This window comes from Coregonus clupeaformis, chromosome 18, assembly GCF_020615455.1.
Source record: "Coregonus clupeaformis isolate EN_2021a chromosome 18, ASM2061545v1, whole genome shotgun sequence".
Lineage (NCBI taxonomy): Eukaryota > Metazoa > Chordata > Actinopteri > Salmoniformes > Salmonidae > Coregonus > Coregonus clupeaformis.
Window position 1 is genome coordinate 5044812 of NC_059209.1, and position 10064 is coordinate 5054875.

A 10064-nucleotide genomic window follows, 5' to 3' on the forward strand; every position below is an offset into this window, starting at 1 on the left:
CTCATCTCGGCCGTGAACCCCTGGTATGAAGCCATGCAGGGGTCTTGTCGTTCCCAAACGGCTGAAGCCCACTCCAGCGCTCGACCACGCAGCAACGCAATCACAAAGGCTATCCTAGCCTTGTCTGTGGCATAAGAGTAGGGCTGTAGATCGAACACTAATCCACACTGCATAAGGAAGGAACGGCATCTTCCCAGCTCCCCTCATATCTATCCGCGTCGGAACCTTGGGCTCACGGAAGGACACAGCTCCAGAAGCGGCAGGCGAGATGGGTGAAACCGGTAGTGGATCCTCCACCGGAAACGTGCGTTGGTTCTGGACCTCCGTCAGACCGGTAGAAAGGTTCCGAACTGACAACGCGATCTCCTGTAGTACCGTGCTATGATGGCCCAACATCTTCTCCTGATGGGTAATGGCATGGCGAACAGAGTCCAGGTCCGCTGGGTTCATTACTGGCCGGATCGTTCTGTCACGAGTTGCTAAGCCAGAACCCAGAAGCAGACCAGGACAAGGTAAGTTGAAACGAAGGTGAGTGTTTATTACAAATTCAAGAGTGATGCTGAATAATCCAGGGAACAGAGCGGGCGGCGTTGATTAGTTGTTGGGGGTGCAGTGGTTGATCCCATCCTGGAGTCGGCAGCCGCCGACCACCAGGCAGAGGTTGGATGAAGGTTCCGGACGGGTGACTGCAGATGGAACAAAACGGGGTAAGTAAGCAACCAACCAACAAGGTGCAAAAACAACAAAACTAACGCTAGGCTCTAAAACTGATACTCTGGTAAACCTACTGTTCATGGCTAACGATCCGGCAGGGACTGGATGTTAGGCCAGAGCCTAAGAAGGGTGATGATCAGGACCAGGTGTGCAGATTGCTGATGGGATGCAGGTGCGGAAATCAAGAGAGCTCCCCGGAGCGTTCCCGAACCCTCGGGAAACTGGAGATCACGAACAGAAAAACTAGTCACCAGACAGGACCCGACTCAGACTGCCGGGATCGTTACACATTCATAGTTTTCCATTTCTGAAAGGATAGTAGATACATTTAAATGGAACTTATTTAACTTCAAGAATTTGAAGTCTTATAGAACAGTTAATGCCATTTGTCATTTTAAAAGAAAGACCCACACACTGCTCTTGCCAGTATCACTTATTAAATATCTAATTAAACAACTTCCATAAACAACGTGATACTGGCAGTGTGCAGGTATTTATTTTGCTTTTAAGATATCATTGAATTATTCCCACACACCAACAACAAGCAAACTCAAATGTGCTTTTCCTATTTTAAATGCAATGTATGTCTTACATTTGTCATACAATGCAGGATCCAGTGCCCCAGTGCAGGTCTGTTCCAGTGCAGTATAACAGGCCTGAAGTTTAGGATGGAGGGAGAGGGAGAGGTGCTCTATAGGACAGTCCCCTGGAACAGGAGGCTTCTAGCCCAGAGAGGCAAGAGACCTGCAGGACCCCTGTTCAAGTTTACATGCCTTAATGGGTCTGTCTGTCAACTATGCCTACCACACTGTGAGATCTACCCTGGTAACTACACAGTTAGTTAGAAAAGTGAGAGTATCGTTATCTATCTCTTGTTACTTTCTAACCAACAATGCTATTTTATTTTTCTTTCCCAGGCGATGGATGTGACTTCCTGTCTGTAGCCCATGTGACTGATGACATAATTGAATTTCTCGATCCTCATGAGATAACAGAAACACACTTCATCATAAACATCACTGGATTCTGTGATTATGGCCTCACCAAGGATAAGGATGCTCCTGTCTTCCCTATCAAAGCACTTGTGTTGTTGTTCTACCGACCATCAGATGACCCTGAACTGGAATCTGTACTGCATGTGTTGTTGCTGCCTCGGAACGTTGTCCTAATGAAGGTGACTACTGTAATGCCATAACTGACATTATACCTTTCGTGGATATTGCCATTAGATGCACTGAGTGGCGTTAGTAATAATCCCATGTAGCATTGTTACAAATTGGAACAGTGGAACGTGTGTTGTAATCTACACCTTGATTAGGCTGATACAGGTGTGTTATGTTTCACTATATTGGATCACTCCAATATATTGGTATCATTCCGCGGCGGAGGGATACATCCGAGGTGAGGATTTACAGATTTGCTCCCGCGTACACCTGTGTCACGGCTGGGGTCCGCCCCTATATATAGACCCCATGGCCGAGACACACGTTCTCTTTCATTTTCTCGGCGGACGTCCGTATGGTTTGAGGTACAAACTTTCTGAAGTTCGCTTGGTAAGTCACTGTTAAGTGTAATATCTTGCGTGGAAGTTACTCACTGGCTGTTTGCAGCCTGGACCAGATGGCCACATGGCCAGCCCCTCCTCTTGAGTGCTCCACTCGCTGCTTGCGGTTGATCTGTATCTTCCGCCCGTGGTTTGTCGTACTTGTGTTTCGTTAGCGTTACACTACGACTCCGTGTGCATCCATTAGTATGGTGGCTCTTGCTGCACAAACTGTAATTTACCTTACACAACTTGCCAACTGGCTTGTTCTATGTGTGTGTTGTGAATTGCTTTAACATGGTTCTTTGCTAATTACCCTGCAGGGTTTTTTCTTGTTCTTTCCCCTGCAGAATGTAAGAGTATCGTGGTGGGCTTCCACTACGTTGAGACATTTACTTTGGAGTTCCTTAATGGAGATACTCCATCATATGGTGCTGTTTTTACTGCTTGGATATTAAACCGGCTAGGTAATATTGCAGTTGGCGTAACACTAAAACAAATAAATCAAATCCATTAACTGGTTGCTGTTTTTTTGTCTGCCTGTTTTTCCCACAGGGGTCTTCCCCAGAGGTACTGGGTAATTTATCCCTCACCGGGTTCCTATTCCTCCAAGCGGGTCACGACATAAGCTCTCCCAGGGCGTCGTGGCCTTGTTGGCTTGGCTGAGCTTATGGCTTCCCTTTGTGACAGGTGTGATAGTGGCATCCCCCCTGGGGATCTGCATACCTCGTGTATGCACTGCCTGGGTTTGAGCCACGCGGAGAGGAGCACCCTACTGGATGCCTGTGTTGAGTGGTGTTCTCAGAACGCCAGCGCCTGGCGCGATTGGAGGCCATGCGCGAGTGGGTGGGCCGAGCTGGGGACGAGCTCCCTCCCTCAGGAGTGGTGCGCCAGAGAGCTGTTAGGCCCTCTACTGGGCCCAGTACCCCTCCCAGGAAGCATGGCCGGAGCCACCACAGGCAGAGCCCATCTGCTGCCCGTCCTGGACGGGGGCAGGAGTCGGACCGCTGGGACCAGAGGGCCCATGCCCTGCGTCAGGAGGTTGATAGCTTCAGTGGCGACTACAGCTGTTCCCTGTTGGCCAGTGATAGGCTGTTCCTGGGGGACGATGCTGGTACTGTTCACTGCTGTGATCGGTGCTACCAGGCTGACAGGCCATCAGAAGCCGGCAGCGGTGCTTCATCGCCCCCAGCAGCTCAAGAGGCTATGAGGAGCCTACTCACTCGTGTAGCCACTGCACTGGACATCAAATAGGTGGACAGTGATGACTCTCCATCTGTCCCCATCTCTGCTGAGTTCCGCGAGGCCTTGCAGGAGTGCTCTCTTGTTCGTCTTACCAACGTGTGCCATGCTGCTGCAGGCCTACCTACAGACTCTGTTGCCCCGGCTGCAGGAGGGCACAGAGGAGCTCCTCCGGGAAGCGATGGAGGTGTCTCGCCTGCTTTCGCTGCTCCAGAGGGATTTGGCCCGCGCCAACGGACGGGCCATGGCACAGGTGGTTACCTCCCTGCGCCATCTCTGGCTGGCCCAATCCCGTCCCCCAGCTGCTCTCCAGAGCACATCTGCCACTCTCCCCATCACCCCAGGGCTGACGTTTGGCCCAGGGGTTGATGACATTCTGGAGCAGACCGATAAGGTTCCTAGGGACCGGTAGACCCTGGGACGGTTCATGCCGCCTCCTCAGGCCCCGGGTCCAAGGCAGACGGACTGTCGCCACCCACCTGCACCCGAACGACGGGGGGGTCCCTCTCCTGCCCCATGGCCTCGTGCTGAGGGACGACAGCGGGGAGGGGCACAGCGTGCGGTGAAGCAACAACCTGTCAACTGTCATCGCCATAGGGACGTGCCTGGGGAACCCAGGCGCCAGAGGAGAGGCGGGCCCCGGTAGGACCCCTGACACACCCATCCCCGGCCTCAGCCGCTTCTCCCGGTCTCAAAGGGCAAAGTGGGAGGAGGGTGTGGAGTCCCCCTGGGTGTTGTCCACAATGCTCGAGGGGTACCGACTCCAAATCCGGTGCCGGCCCCAGTCCTTTAAAGGCCTTCATGTCACCACGGTGGCCGACCCCCTGAAGAAGAAAACCCTGTGGCTGGAGATCTCCTCACTCCTGGACAAGGGTGTCATCCGCAGGATCGAGACATCAGAACGGCTAGATGGCTTCTACTCCACTTATTATGTGGTCCCAAAAAGAGACAGAGGGTTTTGACCTATTCTGGACCTCCGCAACCTCAATGGGTACTTGAAGGTACTGAGGTTCCACATGCTGTCTCCAGCCCGCGTGTTGCAGGCCGTGTCCAGAGACCAGTGGTTTGTGACGCTGGACCTGAGGGATGTGTACTTCCATGTTCCTGTTCACCCAGTTCATTGACAGTTCCTCCGATTCACTTTCGAAGGGACGGCTTACGAATTCATGGTTCTTCCCTTCGGCCTCTCCTTGGCACCCCACACTTTCACAAAGTGGTTGGACGCTGTCCTGGCACCTCTCACGTCCCGAGGGTTGTTGATCCTCAATTACCTGGACAATTGGCTGATTTGTGCCCCTACCAGGACCCAGGTCCTGTCAGACAGAGACACGCTCCTAATCGGCAGACTGAGCATTACTGTAAACGACAAGAAGAGTCGTCTGACGCCCACCCAGAGGGTGGCCTTCATTGGCATGAAACTGGACTCAGTCCTCATGAGAGCACGCCTGCCCACCAGAAGGGTTCAGGCGATCTTATCTTGCCTCAACCACTTTCGGCAGGGGCGGGTGGTATCCGTCTGACCTGCCAACGCCTGTTGGGCTTGCTGACGGCGGCCTCGTTGCTGATTCCCCTGGGCCTGCTCCATCTCCGGCGTCTTCAATGGTGGTTCAACTCCCGATGGCTGCAACCGAAGCGCCACCGTCACCGCCAGCTACGGGTGACCGCACAGTGCCTCAGGGCATTGTTGAGGTGGCACTGTTGCTCCTTTCTCTCAGGTGGGGTGGAGATGCTGAGGATGTGCCGCCGGGAGCTGGTCAGCACAGACGCCTCCCAGATCGCCTGGGGGGGTGTGACCAAGGGCAGGTTGGCCAGCGGCTGTTGGCTACCCCCTTGGAGCGGCAGGCACATCAATACACTAGAGCTCCGAGCTGTACTGCTGGCCCTGCGGTCTTTCCTTCCACATCTGAAGGGAAGACATGTCCTGGTGAGAACGGACAACACAACAGTGGTGGCTTACATCAACCATCAGGGTGGACTGAGGTCCCACTGTCTCCATCTTATGGCATGGGAGCTCCTTCTCTGGGCTCAGGGACGTCTAGCATCTCTACGCGCAGCGCACGTACCTGGCATCCTGAATGTGGCAGTAGATATGCTCTAGAGGGAGGGCACACCACCTTGGGACTGGAGCCTACATTCCCAGGTGGTGCAGCACCTGTGGGACAAGTTCGGTAGGGCGCAGGTGGACCTGTTTGCCTCCCTGGGCAATGCACACTGCCCCCTGTTGTACTCCATGTCGGAGCCACCAGGGCCTCTGGACTTGGATGCTCTGGCTCACGATTGGCCAGGGCTTGAGCTTTACGCATTCCCCCCTTTTCCCCTGATCCAGGCTGTGCTGGACAGGACCAGTATGGCGGAGCATCTGCTCTTGGTGCACTCGTAATGAGGTTGTGCCCGAGTCATGCGGGTTGCAGTATGTCCTCCAATACCTGCAGTCTCGCTTGGATGAGGGCTTGGCAGCCTCTACACTGCCTGCCATGTGGGGTGGATGGACAGGCCAATGGGGCGCCATCCCTTGGTCTCCAGGTTTATGAAGGGGGTTTGTCGCCTGCGTCCAGCTAGGACCCGCTCAATGGCTAGTGTTGTGGCAAATCCGTCCTGATATTGATCAAAGAACAAAAGTATTTCCAGAGTTTTTGTAGAATTAAGATATACTTTATTACAATGGACAAAGCCGAGTGGTCTGCAGAGCATCTCCTTTTCCACCTCCCCGCTCTCAGTTTATATAGTCATTTTACATACATTTTTAGCTTAACCCCTCCCTGTTGGGTTCCCCCACCACTGTCTTCAGTTTCCCCCTCTTGACCGCTCCGCCCACTTCCTTAGTCTATGATAGTGGCGAAATTTGACTTCCCCTCCTCCTATGTATGCACAAATAACAGCCTTGTCATGTAAAAATAATCATGTTCAGTTTGAACTCTGTTCAACCCTGGCTCACCCTGGTTTGACCTGGAGATTGATTGTTGGACATGGCAGGTCCACAATCAATCTCACAAACATACCCAAACCCCTCCTCATCACTAGCTGGGATCTGGATGTGGTCTTGGCAGCTTTGGCAAAGCCGCCTTTTGAACCGTTGGAGTATGCCTCCCTGAAACACCTCTCTATGAAGGTGGTTTTCTTGGTAGCGATTACTTCCATGAAGAGGGTGCTCCATGCTTTTTCGGTAAGTTATGTGTGCTACCGGATGGACCCCGGTGGGAGGAGTATATCTCTCCGCCCCAACCCTTCGTTCCTCCCGAAGGTTCTATCAGACAGGCATGTGAACATCCCTTTATCCTGTCTGCTTACGACCCCCCGGCAGTGGCGGGGGAGTCTGGGTCTCCCTCCGGCATGCTGTGCCCTGTGGGCCTCCCTCCGGCATGCTGTGCCCTGTGGGCCTCCCTCCGGCATGCTGTGCCCTCTGGGCCTCCCTCCGGCATGCTGTGCCCTGTGGGCCTCCCTCCGGCATGCTGTGCCCTGTGGGCCTCCCTCCGGCATGCTGTGCCCTGTGGGTCTCCCTCCGGCATGCTGTGCCCTGTGGGTCTCCCTCCGGCATGCTGTGCCCTCTGGGCCTCCCTCCGGCATGCTGTGCCCTGTGCGGACACTGGCTGCCTATGTGGAGCAGACACGGTCAGTGAGAACAACAGACCAGCTCTTTGTCTGCTATGGTGAGAGGGTCCTGGGGGCTGGGCTATCAAAGCAGAGGCTCTCTCACTGGATCGTGGACATGATTACGACAGCATACCGCCTGGCTGGCAGGCCAGTGCTGGGATCTGTGGTGGCACATTCAACACCAGGTGTGGCTGCGTCCTGGGCTCTACTGAGTGCCCCTCGCTGATATCTGTGCTGCGGCCAGCTGGGCTTCCTCTTGCACCTTTGCTAGGTACTATCGGGTAAATGTGGCACCTCCCTCTGCGGTTGGTTCAGCGGTCCTGGGCGTCGCCTCCCCTTCCAGGGACTGTGCCGGGACCCCCGTTCCACATCGACGGCCCCTGCGTCTCGGTTCTGCGCTGGGACTTCGCCGCTGGCTGGCAGATCCCTCTAGCACCGACTAAATCTGGTATGGGTATACCAATATATTGGAGTGATCCAATATAGTGAAACATAACGAAGGAAACCACGGTTACGTAAGCTATACGGCGCTAGAGGCGTCTCAAATGATGTAGAGAATGTGTGTCGCGGCCATGGGGGTCTATATGGGCGGACCCCAGCCGTGACACACATGTACACGGGAGTAAATCTGTAATTCCTCACCTCGGATGTATCCGTCCGCTGCGGAGTGATACCAATATATTGCAGTGATCCATATAGCTCACATAACCGTGGTTATATACGTAACCTTCGGTTTTGTGACAATGACAAGAGCAGCCGCTCAGCGAGTTGAACTCCCACATATCGCCTAAATAAAAACAAGGATCTGCTATGCAGGTGTCGATTAGCGTGGGTTAACGCTGGAACTGATTGAATCTAGGCCAAAGACTTCAAGATTAAGTTAATGTTGTTCAATGCCAAATGTTGTATAATTCCATAAACTGATGCCGTCATATGTTTGTCCTTTTTTTTATCCAGACCAAAAAGTTTGATAATGATAAAGACTACGAAAACTACACCACAACGTTTGCAGTATTCTTACCTGCCAAAGTTAAAAAAGCTGAACTGACGTTGAAGAAGAAGAAGAATATAGCCTGGTCCACATTAGACCTACTGTCCAGTCTATTTGTGAATCGTGAATATCCATGGAAGGGTTTCTACAGATATCAAGGTAACGGTTCAGATAAAACAGTCAAAGTTTTGTAAGCACTAAGCAGTGTAATGGAAACTCCTAACTCCCAAGGAGAGATAGGCCTACCACTGGGAAGAGTATTATTACTGAGATAATTACTGATGTCCTGTATTGTAAGAGCAATACAATTGATGAATACTATTTTTCTGATATAAACTGATCATACTTTTAATGTCCTTAATATATACACTTGAGTTTATAGTCCCTTTTTCTCTCTCTGTCCCAGCCCCTCTCCCTGCAGCCACTCCTGCCAGACCCCCTACTTTCTCAGGACGGGACTTCATTACCAAACACAGGATTGCTCTAGAAACTCGCCTGGGAATCTTGCAGCCCATTCTCTCGCATCTGGAGGATCAGAAAGTTCTGAATGCTGAGGAGAAGGAGGAGGTGGTCAGTAAATCCACCAAGACCCTACAGAACCAAGCCCTGCTGGACATGGTTGTGAGGAAGGGGGCTCGCGCCCAGGAACACTTCTACCAGGTCCTGAAGAAAGTAAATCCCTACCTGGTCGAAGACCTGGAAGAGCAGACAGTCTGAGACAGGTAGCCATGGATACCACCTCACAACCTCAGAAGATATAATATCACTATACTAATAAATGATCTGAGAGAGACAGACAGACAGAGGTAGCCATGGATACCACCTCACAACCTCAGACGATATCAAAACATTTATCAGAGACAGAGAGCAGTACTTTGAGGAGGAGCCATCCTGACCAGAGGTGGTTGGTGTGTAACGTGATTGGACCCCATTCTCACCGGCACTCCCATCAGTCTGTAGTTTACTATACAAGCCCCAGGTCTCAGGCAAGGTGACATCACTGTGAGGCTACTGTCTACCACACAACCTACCTGTGTTACTCTGGTACACTGGCTGCAGACTACAAGATCAGGGACTATGATGTTTTTAATAGTAATAAAATACATTATTTTAAATTACTGAGTATGTTTACATGCACAGTAATATAATTAATAGTAATATATTAATCTGACTATCCAGCATGTAACCATACTCACTGTAGTGCATATGTGAATATGATGGTATTGTTGAACTTTTTACATTATGTCAATACCTTTATAAACACAATATTCTCTGATGATTTAATGGAATGAATAGAAAATAATAGAATAAGGTACGAGAATAGAACACAACACAACACAACACAACACAATACAACATAATTGTCAAACGGCTGATGTCGATGTGTGGTGGGAATCAGGCGCAGGAAACAGAGGCTCAGTCAAAACGACTTTACTGGACTGAAAACAAACACTCAATACAAAAATAAAGACCTCGACACAGGAGGTAAAACGTACACGCAAACTATGCGTAACCATAAAGTCCGACCAAGGAAAACCAAACTGACAACACCAGACAGGCGGACAATTACACACAAATACCCACAAACAAAACGAGAAACTTATAGGGGACATAATGAACACTAAATGGAAACAGGTGTACAATTAAGACAAAACCAAACAAACATCGATAACATACAACGGTGGCAGCTAGTACTCCGGGGACGACGAACGCCGAAGCCTGCCTGAGCAAGGAGGAGGAGCAGTCTCGGCAGAATTCGTGACAGTACCCCCCCCCCCGGCCTCGGGGACGACCAGGAGGACGCGGAGCAGGGCGCGTGGGATGACCACGGTAGAACTCAGTCAGGAGGGATGGATCTAAGATGTTCCTCCTAGGCACCCAGCACCGTTCCTCTGGGCCGTACCCCTCCCACTCCACGAGATATTGGAGACCCCCCATCCGACGTCTCGAATCCACGATGGACCGAACTGTGTACGCCGGAGC

At 51.7% G+C, this 10064-nt stretch overlaps 1 protein-coding gene and 1 pseudogene across 1 annotated transcript; both read left to right on the forward strand.

Moving 5' to 3' along the window:
• Positions 1-3926: 3926 nt before the first annotated feature.
• Positions 3927-7316, forward strand: LOC121557015 (annotated as a pseudogene).
• Positions 7317-7375: 59 nt separating this feature from the next.
• Positions 7376-9287, forward strand: LOC121557014. Its single transcript, XM_045227042.1, has 3 exons — positions 7376-7522; positions 8048-8240; positions 8488-9287. Exons 1-3 carry the CDS (start codon positions 7376-7378, stop codon positions 8796-8798), a joined length of 651 nt encoding a protein of 216 aa, XP_045082977.1. The 3' UTR covers positions 8799-9287.
• Positions 9288-10064: the final 777 nt, after the last annotated feature.